Consider the following 16427-nt stretch of genomic DNA (forward strand, 5'->3'; position numbering starts at 1 on the left):
AAAAAAAAACCCAACAAAACTCAAGTGTTGTTCCAGATTTAGTCCAATCTCGGATGTTATTCTTCATAACCTTTAATAATAATCTTGGCCGTGGGACAGTGTCTTTGTTATCAGTTATGAAAAAGTTCAATAGAAACAAGGCTGCCTCTTAGCTGAGGGTGTGATTAAAATATGAATCATCTCTTCAATATTTGCCAAGATAAATAATCACTTCTTTAGTGCACTTTCTGCCAAGTATAGAAATATTATTTGACAAAGATTAAGCAAGTGAGGGCTCAACTTTCCTCACTTGTCAGCACGATTCATGTTTTGACACATGTTCCTAAGCAGCATACAGTCCTTCAGTCCACACACACACATAGACACACAACTAGGTGCTGCTGGAGTGTTTTCCTCTTGGATCAGACTGGTTTCTTGCAGCTCTGAGCTTTTATCAATGTCCATATGTTCTCTCCTTATCCCTGCACCACTCTGTACGACCTGTTAAATAGACACAGAGTAAAATAACGAATAAGATGTTGAAAGCAATCATTTGTATTAATCAGAAACAAATACGCCACAGTGCTGGTTAGAGTTGCTCTGTTACAGTTTCAGCCAACAAATAGCTTCATCATAATCTTTTTGATCTATTATTCATCACAGAGGTTTTAGTCAGCATTCTGTTGAGCTATTATATGTCTGAAATGACTGATTGTTTGCCATACATCATCCTGTAGCCTGTGATAAATAAATTACTCAACTCATTCAGCTGCATTTTGCCAACAGCATGAAATAAGCACAGCTACCCTTCATGAACATCACTCTGACCGTCAGCTTTCATTGTTTTAAATTAAAGAGCTGTTGTGCTAATCATGCACCTCTTAAACACTGCATGAATGTAATAAGGAAAACACCAGGATTAATGAAATAAAAGCTTTGATACTTACTTTGATGACTTGGTTTTACACTTGGGTAGCCGGCAGACTTTACCACCTATGAAAAATCATCAAGAGTTAACTCTTCATGGTGCAGAAAAACAAATGATACCCTTTTCAAGTATTTATGTTACAGCTCACATGAGGAGTTTTCAAATAAAATGTAGACTGATCCCTTTTTATGAACTACAAAAGTGAACATCACTGACAAGACCAGCTTTTTCTTCATATATTTTAAATTTTTCTTTTCCATAGTGTAGATGTCATAAACATCTTTACATTTTCCACTGCAGAGTCACAGGGGGAAACAAGTGATTGCTAAAAGAATGAGAAATTACACATTTTTGGTCTTAAAACACTACCCACGCCAGAGCAGAACAAGATCAGCAGGAGATAAGCAATACCCTTTAATCACAAGGGGTGCCAAAATGACAGAAATCAATCATTCTCCCCATAGCTTTAAGTAATCTGCACACTAGCAATGAGTTACTACTCTTTAAGACTGCAATGTGCAAAAACCATCCAAACATGCATGCAGTTATTCTTTGGTGCAATAGTATGTTAGTTTTTTATTCTTGTACTCGTGTTTAGATAGGACTTCCTTCTGAGGTCAATAAAGGGCTTTTGGTTCTAAGAAACAAGGCCAGTTGAATATGATAACAACAGCTGACTTTCAAACTCCACAAATAAGTGCGTCATGCTTCTTGTACCATTATGAATCATGAAGCAAATTACACACTTTCCAGTTTAGTTAGCATGAGAGCAGATTTTCCAGTAGTAATGCGTTACTGCAATCACAAAACTGTTGTATGTAACGTCCTCTACTTGTTCGTAATTGCAGGCCAAGCTCCCTCCCCCTCACTCTTTTATTTCACTGTGTGCTCACAGAGTGGTACAGGCTGGAAGCAGATTTTCTCACTGATTATATTATAAACACACATTTTAGGAAAATAGTGATATAATGCTTTGTAAATAAACAGCATGAAGTGTAGTTTTTGTTGAAAAGACTCGTTATTTTGTAATTTCTGTAGTGGGTCTGCACCACGAGAGGTTGTTCTGAAGTTATTATGAGAAAAACAGAAGGCAGAATCCAATCATGTTTCATTAATGCAAGACATCATTTGATTCAATTTAAAGAGATGCACAGCCTTCATTATTCAAAACCTAAATTGCCCCAAATCTTTCCTAGTATTTTTTCTTCATGTGATCACTGCTGAGGGCTCTCTGTTCCACCTTTTTTTGTACATGTCAAATACTGTATAATTATTAGTGTGATACATTCAACTGGTTTTCTGGAACCTAAGGTTGTGTGTTCAAACCTGACCCAGAAATAGCGTTACTTAGGTATTCTCCATCTTTACAAAATCAGTCTCTCTTTGCATAGCACTATCATGTATGGAATGGTAATTGCTAAAAGAGTGATAAATATCAGGAAATTGGACATTGTGCCTCAGTTCAAGACATGGCTGATGGACCCTCACTTATGCGCTGGTGTTAACATGGAGAAGATACAGTATGGCTTGATGGACCACCTTAAAAAAAAAATATTAGTATTTGGAAGCCATTATTTGATCATCTTAGTTGATATGACAGTTCCCGGACAGTAAAACATTTTACAGTCTACCGCTTACTTTTTTTTTTTTATACCTTGGTCTTAAGATCAGAGGTGGAAAATAACTAAACTGTACATTTACTCAGACTACTGTGATTGAGTAGTTTTTTGGGTACTTTTTGAGTACATTATGAAATCGGTACTTTTACTTATACTTAAGTAAGTTTTAACCAGAGTTACTGTAGGTTTACATGAGTACATTACACTTGTACTTTTTCCACCTCTGTTGACAACACAGTAGTACATATTGAGAGAATGACTCCACATCACATCCCAAACCAGCTGATGACTGTCGGGGTTCTTTTGGTCATGTTTCTGGTGGATTGAATATGGGTTTATCAATGGCAATCAAGGTTTATGTGTGTTTGGATTTTGTTTGATGTAAATTGGTCACTTCTGGGATTCTTTTGCTCATATTTCTGGTGGATTATTGTCATTTTGATGTGGGACACATTTGCACCATGAGTGACGTTATCCACTGAGTTAGAGTTCCTGCCTGTGACTTTAGGAGTTTCTCAAGGACACAGTGCTTATTCCTTTTAGTATGCATTGCCTTGATACACACGTGGACAAAACTATTAGTACCCTTCTGATAAAGAAAGAAAAAGCCACAATGGTCTCTGAAATAACTTGAAACTTAAAAAAGTAATTCTGAATAAAAATGTACTGAAAATTAACTAATAAAAATCCAACATTGCTTTTGAATTGTGGTTCATCAGAATCAGTTTTAAAAGCAAACTAATGAAACTGACCTTGACAAAACTGATGGTACCCCTAGGAAAGATTGAAACTAATTTGACCAGAGTGACATGTTAAACTAAGGTATGTCCTGTAATTAGCGTCACAGGTGTCTTCAAACTTGTAATCAGTCAGTCTGCCTATTTAAAGGGAGAAAACCCTCTATAGTTATGCTGCTGTGTCTGACAGGACATCTTTGACTTCCCTTTAGCCAAAGCTGACATGGGCCTGGGGGAGAGTGGTGGGCATACTGACTCTATCCTGTTCAAGGACATGGTCCACATCAGGCCAGTCTCAGGCTCAGGCAGTAACACTTACCTCCACAGTATTTATGACTTTAACAATAGTAGTGTTTAGGTCTGTAGTCTTGTTCCATTTGTAGATAATAATGAGGCATCAGCACCTTTGGTTTCTGTCTGTTCCCTATTAGCTAAGACCTCCTCACAGGAGCTTTAACAGCACAGGACAGAAGTGTAACGTATGCTAGGGTCATACTCACAGCCAATCACCATGATGCCCACGATGAAAAGTACTGCTGCGATGGACAGTCCAACTTTACGCAGGGATTCATAATCTAGTTTTATGAAACACTGATTAATCACAGGGCTTATAGCTTGTATTGAGCAGAAATACATTCAAATGGGAGTTCTTACCATAGGTGAAATCTTGAGCCCACTTTGGATCTATAGGAAGCACAGGCAGAAAGAAAAGTCATGAATGAAGTTTGACTGCTGAACACAGGAAGCTTCCACAGGAAAGAAAAGAAGCGAGGATCATGGGGGAACAAGCGTCAGAGATAGCATGACAGATCTGCTGGCCCCACTGACATGCTGCTGATGGTGTATCAAACCCCTATCTGTGGTGAGGCAGCACAGCATGAGGACACAAATATCTTATCTCTTCTTGCATAAGGTACAATCAAGCATTAATCTGTTGGAAAAGAGAGGAAGCGAGGTGCTCTGTTCTAACACTCCGCCATGGGTTTTGTTTGGGAGATGGGGGATTGTGATTCTGTCAGTCTGCTGTGAGATAACAATAAAAACGGCAATGCCTGTGGCATTTAAGGTAACTATGGAGTAGTACAAATTTTTTCTTACCCCAGGCAAGAACTTGATGGGTCCCACTCTGTGTGGTTGTCTCAGTCATAGAAAAAACCTTACTCAGTATTTGTAAAGTCTAATATGCATACTATCCAGGTTTATATTTTAAAAACATGATTTGTATATAGCGACCTATTTTTTCATAGACATACTGACTCCTTATCTTTGCCATACGATTCCATCCATAATTACTTCTCATAAAATTCCAGCTGCATTCCTTTCTTTAACTCTATTTTTAATTGAATTTCTGAGTATTTCAGTGGAATGACTCTCAGAGGAAATTTTGGCTGACATTTTTTAAAGCTTATCAGTGCTCCTTCTGCCTCTCTTACTCTGGTTTTCTCTATTTCTCCTGTGCTGGAAAATATAGCTGAAAACTCCTAGGCATTTCTGTGCAGTGAAAGAGAGTTTAACATTTTGTAATTACTTCATAATTAGCTATAAAGCTTCCTGCAGTCTAGATGAGGAAATTTACTCTAAGCCTTTTATATTGGTGTGAGGGAAGGATATGGCCATATAGTCTATAAAGCAGGCAGATTCAATGGCTCCATCTAGTAGGAATCAAACGGAAGAAGAAGAAGGTTGAAGATTGTTACCTCTGGTGGGTGGGGCCTTTGTTTTTGGTGGTGTTGTTTCCACTCTGGGAGCTTCAGGGACAGAAACATAAATATATCCCATCAGGTTCTACTAAAATCATGTTTTTCTCTACCTGTCACAAGCAGGACACACTTGCACAAAACTCCTGGATTAGCTGAAAGCAAACAGCTCATTTATCCCCATAATTTACCCTGAAATTTTTCTGCAAGCCCCCCTCTCCCTTCTTTGTGTGACAAGCAGCAAGAAAACTTCCTGTCATGAAAAGTTTGAACCAGCAAGTTGGGAAATTTTCTGGGTAAGTAAGGCTGAAATTCAAAAGAAAATTGTCTTGAACATTTCGAGAGTGCATGTATGAATACGGCTAAACACATGAGAAAGAGGATGAAGTTGTTACCTTTGGTGGGTGCAGCTTCTGTGTGTGGTTTTGTTGTTTCCTCACTGGGAGCTTCAGAAACAGAAAAATAAATAGGCCCCATCAGCTTGCACTGAAATTCTAGTTTTCATTTCAGTATTCACAGAATCTCTACCTGTTGTGGTCTTCTTCTCTGTCGTGGGGTCAAGCATGTTCTTGGTGCTCGCCTGGCGGATTGTGGTTTGTTCAGCGGGGGAAACTTCTTGGGTTGAGTTAGCATCTCGAGTGACTCTTCCTCCAACACGTCCTCCTGTTAGAGTGAAAAATAAAGTACAAAAAGACCAAAACCAAAATACCAAATTAATACTATTGATGTTACAACTCAATAGAGGGGAATCTACTGAGTAAGAATAGCTGTAATGTTTGGAATGATGTCTTCATGCATTTTGAACACAATAAATACAACTCTCAATTCTTCATAAACTTTTTTTTTTGTTTTTAAGATTTATTCTTGGGCTTTTTTGCCTTTATTTAAGAGATAGGACGATGGACAGAGTTGGAAACAAGGGGGAGAGGGTGGGGAATGACATTCAGTGATAGAGCACAGGCCGGACATGTGTACATGAGGTGTAACCAAACCATTAGACCATCTGTGCCCCTAAACTTCTTGAAAATGTATTAAAATATTCATACGTGTAATAGTCAGATGGTAAAATGTAGCCCATCTTGCCTTTTGGTTTGTCTGAAGTTAAACCTCTTGTAATTACCAATAAGGGTTGATTTTGTTGTAGATTTATTTATTTATTTATTTAATTCCTTCAAATCAGGCAATATTAGGCTGTTAATTTCTGTTTTGGTTTTATTTTGCATATGTTTATTCCCTCTCCCTTTTTTCTGTTTTTTGTTAAACACATCACAGGCTGTACCAACTATCGCTGACAGTATCACCGATAACTATCACTTACTTTGTTAGTTTGAAAAGTAACAACAAAGAGAGAGGGAAATCTAGAGTTGTACATCAGTGACTTTATGTTCCTTTGTTATCGATGAATCAAAACCGTAAAAGAGGTACGAAGGAAACTGTGACCTTTGTGAACGGTTACACCCCTACTTTTAAAACAACAATGTGTTATTTCCTTTCAAATTTGATGAGTATAAAATTTTTAATTGTCTCATTGCAATGCACTTTTAAAACTTGATAAAGATTGCAACCTTGTATCCGTCACCTATGGCAAAGTCAGGTGTCTCCGGGCAAGGATGGAGCAAAGACACAAATGCAGAGCTAAGAAATGCTCTTTGATACAAACAGCACACCATTCTGGATTGTAGACCATCACTGCCGCGGGCAGGAAGTGACTTACTCAATCAATAACTTCATTCAAGGTTCATACAACTCTGATATCAAAAACAACAGTAATCAACATGCACAGAAACATGATCAAAGGGATCAAGCGGCGATCACTGTCAACAGGCTACATCTAAACACATGTAAACATGCATGAATACTATATATAAATATATCTGAAAAACATCTAAAACACATCTGAACACACTCCCAAGGGTATGATGGGAAACTCTGCCCCCAATTGACTATTTACAGAGTTATCCTAACACTGATGGATCAACACTGTCAAATAACTCCTCCACTGGAGATCATGTAACTTAGAATCAAGCAAAAATGACACTCTGGGAGTTGAAATTAACTCTGAAATATTTAACACTGAAATTTCAATACTCTAGCTTTTGCTGTGTTCGAGCTCATCAGTCTTGTTGCTCATGATTTCAGAAGTTTTTGTTGTTCAAAGATGCAGCAATATCAATAAGTTTCTGTTTTGTATCTAGATAACACTCCTCACAGGAGTTTTAAACAACACTTCAAAACGTTGTAACTAATAAAAACTGAAAAATAAAAAATCCTCAAACATTTTAGTTTGGTGTGCTCTTTTTGAAGAATAACAAGCAATGAATTCTTGTTTTGAATACTTTAAGAGTATTTGGGGCTATGTGATTGAAATTTTGATGCACCATCTGTGCATTTTCGTAAAATTTATTTTCCTTTTGGGTTGCTAGTTAAGCTCAATTAGTAGAGCAGGCACCGGTTACGCAGAGGCTACAGTCATGATGGCATAACGCATGTGTACCCCGCTCTCTCTCCACCTTTTATCTCTCTTCAGCTGTCCTCTCAGTGGAGGAAAGGAGGCCAAAAATCATTTTGAAAATAATTTTCCTTCCACTTACTTATGTACCCAATACTACTCCTCTTATATCCAGCACTAAACAGATTTTGGCCCGAAAACCTATCAGATCCTTAGTCCCTTATGAGTCATCCAGATCTTTCACGCTCTCTGGGACAGGTTTATTCACTGTCCCAAGAATCCAAGTCAAGCAGGATGAGGCAGCTTTAAGTTTCTACACTTCTAAACTGTGGGACAAACTGCCACACCCAGAGGCTTTCTACATCTGTTAGCTCTTTTGAAACAGGCCTCAAAACATTTTCTTTACCACTGCATTCTCATAAGTTCATTCACTTCTTTACTTTATGATGAACTATTTTAGAATTTAAATTAAAAAGCTTAAGGATTTTTTCTTTTAAAGATTTTTTTCCAAGGCTTTTTTATGCCTTTATTGAAGCAATAGGGCAGTGGATGGAGATAGATAGTGGAGAGAGAGTGTGGGGAATGACAAGCAGGAGTGGAGCCACAGGCTGGAATTTAAAAGCAACATTCTTAGTTCATCGGGCCCACGGACATAATCACTAGTCAACGGCATCCCATCTTAACTGGTTTAAATGAATCATTCTGTCATTCTGTTTGGCATATCATAATATTTCTTTAAATTGCTAAAGTATTGATGTTTACAGCTGCCCAACTGTGGACATTTAAAAGGTCTTTTTTTGGTCATTTTTCATAATTTCTTTTTGATCTTATATTTTCAATTTTTACATTTGAATGTCTTGTTTTTTAATTCCTTTTTGTCTTTTAATGCTCTAAAAGATATAAATAAATTGTTTTAAACTATAAAAAAAAAAAACTTTGAAGTGTTTGAATGTATGAATATTGCTCTATAAATCAACTTGCCTTGACTTGCCTATGAATTACTGACATACTACCATGGCCCTGAGGTGCAAAACACAACTACAAAAAAGCTAAACACACACAAAAAAAAAGACTAAACACAACTACAAATGAAAAAAGAAACATAAAAAAATCTCAACAGCAAAAAAACTAAACACAACTACAAAAAATAAACACAACTACAAATGAAAAGAAAACATAAAAAAGAAAACACAACTGCAAAAAAAAAAAAAACACTACTACAAATGAAAGAAGAAAAACATCAAAAAAAAGAAGACAAAACAGAAAAAAATAAAAACTACAAATAAAAAACACAATAAACTAAATATAACTGCAGTAAAAACAACTGCAAATAAAATACAACAACAAAGACAACAAAACAAAACTGCAAATTAAAAAACACAACAACATAAAAGAAAACACAACTGCAAAAAAAAAAAAACAAATCAAAGCAACACACACAACAAAACAGGAAAACTTTTGCAGTTGTATATTCAGATCATGTTGTTGAATATAGTTTTTGCAGTTGTATATTTTTATTCTGTGTTGTTTTTTATTTGCAGTTTTATTTATTTTTTGTTGTTTTTTTAATTTGCAGTTGTGTTTAGTTGTTTTTGCAGTTGTGTTTTTTTCTTTTTTTGCAGTTGTGTTTTGTTTTTTTTGCTGTTGTTTTCTTTTTTGTAGTTTGCCTTTTTGTTATTTGTCCTTGTGTGTGTGTTTTATAGTTGTGTTTAGTTTTTGCAGTTGTGTTTTCAACACATATTCAGGGCCACCGTACAAACATACCCTTGTACATCATGTAGGTGGAGCCAGTTCCTGCAGTGTTTGTATATTAAACCATTGCCCAGTAATGTTTGGACCAAAGGCGTTTAAAATAAGCTCAGTGTTTCTGTTTATGAATCGTTACTTTTAAAACTGAAATGGTCAGGAGACTGAAAAGGTTGCAAAGTGGCGCTTCTCAGAATAGCTATGAGTACTTTACCAGTGGAAGTGGGCGCAGTGGGCATCGTTATTGCATTTGTTGTATTGCTGCTCACAGACTCCATTTGATCTGCCACTGTGGTAGTCTGAGCCCTCGACACTGCAGGAGGAAAAAGAATAAACATTTTAATCACTGGCACCATTGCTCTGATGGAGCTTATAGTGAGGCTTCAATACAGTCCACTTTAGAGGAAGAACAAGGGGCCATGTTGTGTTATCCCTGTGACTCGCTCTAACAGTGCTGTGATGTATTCCTTGAGAAAGTGTCGGTCTTTGCAGGGGGAGAGAGGCCTGCAGATGCTTTGAGTGTGTGTCACAGTAACACTCCTGTGAGTGGGGCAGTGCGGCACAGTTACAAAGAAGCGGCTCTTACAAAACCTCTGGCCACGACAGAGCGTGATTGTTGTATGAGTCTGCGGGACAGTGAGGCCATTGTCTGTTTACTCACTCAGCACCTTCCAATTAATGCTGCAGCTCTACAAAACCTCCACTTTCTTGGGCTAACACGACTTTAATGAACCCATTTGAAGGGTCTGTCAAAGGGTGTGATGATTTACAGCATATACAGTCAGTACTAGCGTTAAAGGTGTTCAGTGTGAACTAATCCCTGATCTAGACTAAGATTAAGTTGGTTGTATACTGAAATATGCTGCTGCTGAGTGAGAGGTTCTTTTAAAGTTTCATTTTATGTGTGTATGGAGATAAAAGTACCCAATTCACTTCTGCGTACTCAGCCAAAGTGATAATGGTGCTGTGCTGATGAAAAAAAAATTGCATCTCTTGCTCTCTGTAACCTATGGAAATTTTCCACATTTAAAGGGGAATTCCCCTATTTCACATTGGTTTACTCATACTGAGGAAAACACAGCTTTAGGAAACACTGATGTACTTCTGAAAGAAGAAAAAACATATCCTTCTTCTAAGAAATCAATGAGTGACTTTAAAGAAACCTAATGGTGTGGCTTGTTTCAATAAAGTCTGCTGTTTTTCATCAGTAGGTTGACTTGATCCATCACAATAGCTTATGATAGCTCATGCTAGCTAATGCTAATTGGTACTGGAGCGCTATCTGACAGGCAGAGGTAGGTAGTAACGCGTTAATTTTACTCCATAAAGTAATTTTTTTTTTAATCCTACTTCTGAGAGAAGTTACTGAGCAGAGTACTTTTTACTCCTACTCCATTACAATTGTGATGAAAAAATGATACTTCTACTCCCTTACACTGGGCAATACACAGGTCGCTACTTTTACTTATCTATAATTTATTTTCATTAAGTATTTTTTTACACTCAGCTGAGCTCTTACAGCAGCGTGAGGTAAAATCCTCAGCACCACAGAGTAAACGGAGGAGTGACCCCTCCCCTGAACTATCAACAGTTGGAGATAATGGCTGAAGATGTAATACCTGCGTCTCCTTCAGAGGAGCATGCTCATCCCTGGTCCAACATCAAGACTCTTTGCCTTTCAAGCGACGAGGAACAACAGCCACATAATGCGCTGCCTACTGTGTTTGCCTAAAACAGTGGAAATCTCAAACTTCTCAAACAAAAAATAGCACGTCAAATCTAAGAAAGCATGTTACGGTAAGTAAGCTAATCAAGCTAAAGACAGCACTGCTAGTTAGCTAAACGTATAAGTTCAAATCTCATCAACTTGTGGACTGCAAAGACACAGTTGTGTCAGTGATAAATGATGTCACGTGTCCAACCACCTCTGCAACTCTGCCACAAATGTGATTTTACACAGCATTATTTACTCCTAAATTTACTATGCCTCTGCAACCGGCATTAGCTAGCTATATTTTAAGGTTGTCCATCTGTCTGTCTGTCATTTTTAATCATCCTTTTGAACACAATATCTCAAGAACACCTTGAGAGACTTTCTTCAAACTTTGAACAAAATCCCAATCTGACTTAATGTAAATGTTCCAGGTGGAGATGACACAGGTAAGCTAGCAGAGCCAGATGTAGAACACATAACCGAAACTGTGCAAACCACCATAGTAGTTTATGAATCAAATCAGTGAAGTGTATGCTTTTGTAGCTTTACTTATAATAGCGTATACACATGTAAAGAGTAGCTACAAGAACTAAGTGTGACACATCACCTCTTCAGGTGCCACAGCCATCACCAGTAACAGGGCTAATCCATGACAGGGGGCAGGTAGGATCCAGTGTTAATGTTAAAAAAGATAACAGTATATTTTCCAGTGAAAAAACCCTATTGATTCAGGGATTTGTAAATACAACTAACTTGGCTTACTATGATTGGAATAAAGTTTTATTTTTCAGTTTTTTTAATTGAAGGGAGGACTTTTTAAAACTAGAAAGATTTGTATAACTGTAAAACCTTTCCTTAAAAATGAATGAGTTGCATGGTAGGCCATAATAATGAAATACTCAAAATGGAGGTTTTTTATTTCTTTATTAGTGAAACTGGCTTAAATTGACTTGAGAAATTAATTCTTACTATTTTTAAACTTGATTTTTGTGTTAGTAACAGTGCCAGCACCCAGTAATGAGCTCAGTGCAATTGTTGATGTCAATAACAGAAAGTCCAGACTGGAGTTGTCCTACAGTTTGTGAAAAATTCACATGATAAAATTAACTCCAGAATATCTCTTCCTGAAGTAACCTTTATATATATATATATATATATATATATATATATATATATATATAGCTGAACATTATTATTATGAATATAGCTCTTAATCCATTATTATATATCTTCAGTAAAAGTTTATGAACTAAGGTTGGCTGGCCTGAGCCATCAAGGTCACTGGGCCTCGTGTTTATTCGTAGATCATAAAACTTCTATGAATCACCCTGTCACAAAAATCACCCCCACACTTCTTCTTCACCCACCACTTTACCTCACTCTCTGGCAATTGTAAACCTCATGGGGGCATATAACCACCAGATGGTAGTTATACCTTTCTGTAGAGGCTGACGGGAGCCGTTATTTCCACAGAGATTCTGTCCCTTATTTGTCTGCCGGATGAAAAAACTGAAACATGGTAGATGAGGGGATTCCCAGTGTCACCACATGATTCAAAACTATAACACGATGCAGTTAGTTTAACGACAAACTGATTTACCCTCAGCCAGGCTTTATTACACCTACCTTGTAGCATGGCAAACATGAAAATGGTGATGGAAACCAGATACTTCTGAAAGACAAAGAAAAAACCCTTCAGATTTGAGGAAGGGAAATGATACAACAAATTGAAATGTCACAAGACTGGAATTCTAAGCTTTGAAATGACACTATTAAAAATAGATTTTACTAATACTTCGACTGACAGCAACAACAAAAGTAGAAGTCCTAGCACACAGTTTTGTTTGATTTCTTGTTTCTGATTGATTGCAAAAATGCTGGCTGCATACAGTACAACTTGCACAACAAATGTCCACTATTTTGCAACTGCAAACGTAATTGAGCAAATTTTGACCCTGTGAAAAAGATCACCTTCCATTTGTAGAGGACAGTTTTTAACTTGTTTAACACAGTCATTTATGGTAATTTATCATTTCAAGATTTTAATAAATAATAAAAGTCTACTAAAAACACTATCTAAAATGTGCACATTAATCCAAACCTCCAGATACAACAAGTGATTCTTTAAGTGAGGCTCATTTAAGCACACTTAACTGAATTGTAGATGATCTGGTTCGTCTGCCACAGAACATTTGAGATACACAACAAGATGACAAGTGTGTGCTTACATGCACATAAACATCTCTTTGATATATACAGGATCTCTTTAGTTATGGTTGTATTATTGGATTTGTTAAATCAGGCTATGATTCAGGCAAAATATGCATGTGATTGTAGATTAAAGCAGTGGTTCCCAAGTTGGGGTCCTGGCCCCGCTGGGGGGCTGCCAAAGATCTCAGGGGGGACACAAAACCCTCTCTGCTCTGAGGTTGCCAAAATAAGATGTACATTGATTTAAAAAAAAAAAACATGATTAGAAACATAAAGTATTAGGTCCAACCAAAAAGATTAAAAAATGAAGAGAATCTTTTTTTTTTTTAGCAAAAAAATCTCATTTTTGAGGTTATAAAGTTGTTGATTTACAAGAAAACAAACTCAAAACTTCCAAGTTTAAAAATTTGGAAATTTACAAGAAGATACTTGGAAATTCCTTTACTTTACTTTATAATCTCAAAAACACATGAGAATTTTCCTAAAAATTAACAAATCAGCTCTCTTATTATTATTATTTTTTTCAAGAGTGGTCCTAATACAACATCATAATAAAGGATAGTTTATACATAGATCTTTTGTAAAGAACAAGTGTATGCAAGCCTATCATGTTGGGGTTTTGTCAATGAAAACAATTAAAGCCAATGTTTAATTTTCCATTTGGGTCCTGGGGGGCTTGGCTTTTCTAATGAGTAGGGGGGTCCCTAAGGAAAAAAGGTTGGGAACCACTGGTTTAAAAGATCAGCTAAGATGGATGATGTAAGAGCGTTTGCTCTGGAACATTTTGTGCAGACTAAATCTACCATTGAGGAAGTTGCACATATTGAGGTTTAGCATAATATGGCTACTTCTCCTTCCTCACTCAGACACCTCACCCACACTCCTCACACAGTGTGACACAAAAACAGAATCTTACTTTGGATGTCAAACTGTATAATATATACACACATCAGAAACAAGCTGTTTTCCTTTTTCTTTTTACATTTGTCAAAAATGAGTGATCGAGGCCGCATATTGTGTCTGCAGTCCTCCCACACGTGTCTGTGTTCAACTCTATGGCACTATTGATCAAACTTTGTCTTTATTTTTGCAAGTTTGCTTCTGTCACCAATTAAAAAACGCATTGGAAGATGTGTCAAAACAATTCTTTTTTAGCATAATGGAAATGCTGAACTGGCGAGCAGCACTCTCCGAATCAGTAGAAAAACATGGTCTTCCCTCCCCCTCACAACTTATCGCCCCTAGCTTGAAACAAAACATTATAGACAAACAAAGGCAGGCAAAAACATGCCCGCTATTGTGTTATTTTACAGCTATACAGTGTAGAGAATAACAACTGGCAGGCAGGTAGAGCCGAGGCAGGTGGAGTGACAGATGGAAGTCTAGGCCGGTGGCTCAGTTTGAATCGTCCCCCAGCACAAAATGAATCTCGATCTTTGACCTATCCTGGTGGCAGCTCGTCCTCCGGGCTGGGAGCAGCGTGACAGGTGAGCGTCTGTGGCCATCATGAGCTGTGACAGCTCAGATTAGCAGGTCATGCCAATCTTCATTTCACTCCGGAGCATATGTCAAGACGAGGCCTGTTTCCCCTGGGCTGTACAGGCGTCTCTCCCCTTCCTCTAGCCTGACCCGCCTGCCCGTTTGTCACATCTAGCACTCTCACTCACTCTCCGTCTGTCTGTTCATCCGTTTGTCTGTCATCCTCCATCAATCTCTTTCTTTCCACCCCTTTCACCCAAAACACCCCTCAGCCCCTCTGATATTTAGTTCATCCATCCTTTGAGGGTAATTACACTTACCTTGGTATCCATCCTCTCTGAGGTCCACAGATTCATCCCCAGCCTCATCATCCTCGCTGCTTTCCTGTTTCTGAAAGGCTGATGGAGTTAACGGTTAAAGTACCACACCCATGTGCTCACAACCTTTACTTCCTCATCCAGCTGTCTGAACTGGTTCATTCTCTCGCTCACCCACTCTCTGTCATGACATGGCCTCCTCCTTCCTGCAGTTCTCTGCAAGGCGGCTCTTCCTACTGTTTTATTTTCCTATCCACTACAGTTCACAGACTTTTATTGTTCTTGTGTGTTTGCCTGTCAGTCATCTGACTGTTTCTGAGATTTCTGTCCACAGGTCCTTCTGTCATCTCTTAGCATGCTGCCCTACAAACCAGACATAAATCACCCTTTTGTTATGAGAAGCCATGAACAATAAATGATCTCCTTGTAAGAGTTTGATTAAATGTCCTTATTTCAAGCAGACACTGTGGTTCCTTGTGTAACTGTGTGGCTGTGAAGGACAATATACTTCAAATACAAACTGTTTTACAAAGGCTAAAGAAGCCATTGTTTCTCGAGTGAAGTATGAAACATCTAGGATTTGAGTTAAAAAATCCTTTCCTTAAAAAAATACAACAGATCGTCTTCTATACCTAGCCATGAACAAACATAGCAAGGCTCTTGAATTTACAATTTTGTTCCTGACCAACAGCATTACCCAGCTGAGAAACACAAACCTAGACTGTGAAAGCAAACAAAGACAGCAATTCATGCACAGCCTGGGCAAAGAGGACAGCCTTTGTCCTGAGTGCTTGGGATGCTTCTGGATCATCTTGTTCTAACTCACATTTCTTTGGTTTCCTTAAAAAAGTAGTTGACACTTTAAGTTGAATTTTGTCTGCTGTCAAACATCTTATGCAGGCTACATTTATTTTAAAAGCTGTAGCATGACCAGTAAGACACCCCCATTAACAATTCAGCTGTACATAATGTTTCTTTCATCATTTCAGTGTTTGATCCTGGAGGTTCTGCTTCACATCACAAAATCTGTCTTTCACAAAGATGTTGGTTTACATGCAGACAGACATTTAAATATTTCTGCAGACATCTGGGCATTTAATTGGATCTTTCATATGCAGTGACCAGTGAAAACATGTACAATTTTCTGTGATAGATGTCACACTCTGTGTTAATAATAACGGCTTGTTATTTTCTGTTGTCACTTTGGTCTTCTCTCAGACTGCAGGTTTGAGTGAGAGTATGAGAGAATTCAAATCAGCATGATGCATTAAAAGAGTAGCAAAATACACCCAGGCTTTAATGGGAGATGAAAATAGAAGAGATACTTTTGTTCAATATTCTGTTTGCCTCACTGGGCGATATCACTTTTCTAGGTTTGATTATGACATCGTGTTACTTTTTTCAAGCCCCTCGCCCCGCTGGTGTAACTGCCGTCCCAAGAACATGATGTCTGCTTCAGGACATATCAACAAAGAGTTTACTCTCAAAATGAAGAACATAAACCAAACTGTCACAAAAGAAATTAAAACCTTTTTCTAATTCTTTTATCAT

At 37.6% G+C, this 16427-nt stretch overlaps 1 protein-coding gene across 1 annotated transcript; it reads right to left on the reverse strand.

Moving 5' to 3' along the window:
* Positions 1-25: 25 nt before the first annotated feature.
* On the reverse strand, positions 26-15037 carry fxyd5 (FXYD domain containing ion transport regulator 5). The gene is made up of 10 exons (XM_041793088.1): positions 14880-15037; positions 12496-12541; positions 9370-9468; positions 5489-5623; positions 5356-5406; positions 4961-5011; positions 3918-3947; positions 3764-3838; positions 927-972; positions 26-480 (listed from the first exon to the last, which is right to left on the reverse strand). The coding sequence occupies exons 1-10, from the start codon at positions 14928-14930 to the stop codon at positions 456-458; spliced, it is 609 nt and encodes a 202-aa protein (XP_041649022.1). The 5' UTR covers positions 14931-15037; the 3' UTR covers positions 26-455.
* Between the last annotated feature and the right edge of the window lie 1390 nt (positions 15038-16427).

This window comes from Cheilinus undulatus, linkage group 8, assembly GCF_018320785.1.
Source record: "Cheilinus undulatus linkage group 8, ASM1832078v1, whole genome shotgun sequence".
NCBI lineage: Eukaryota > Metazoa > Chordata > Actinopteri > Labriformes > Labridae > Cheilinus > Cheilinus undulatus.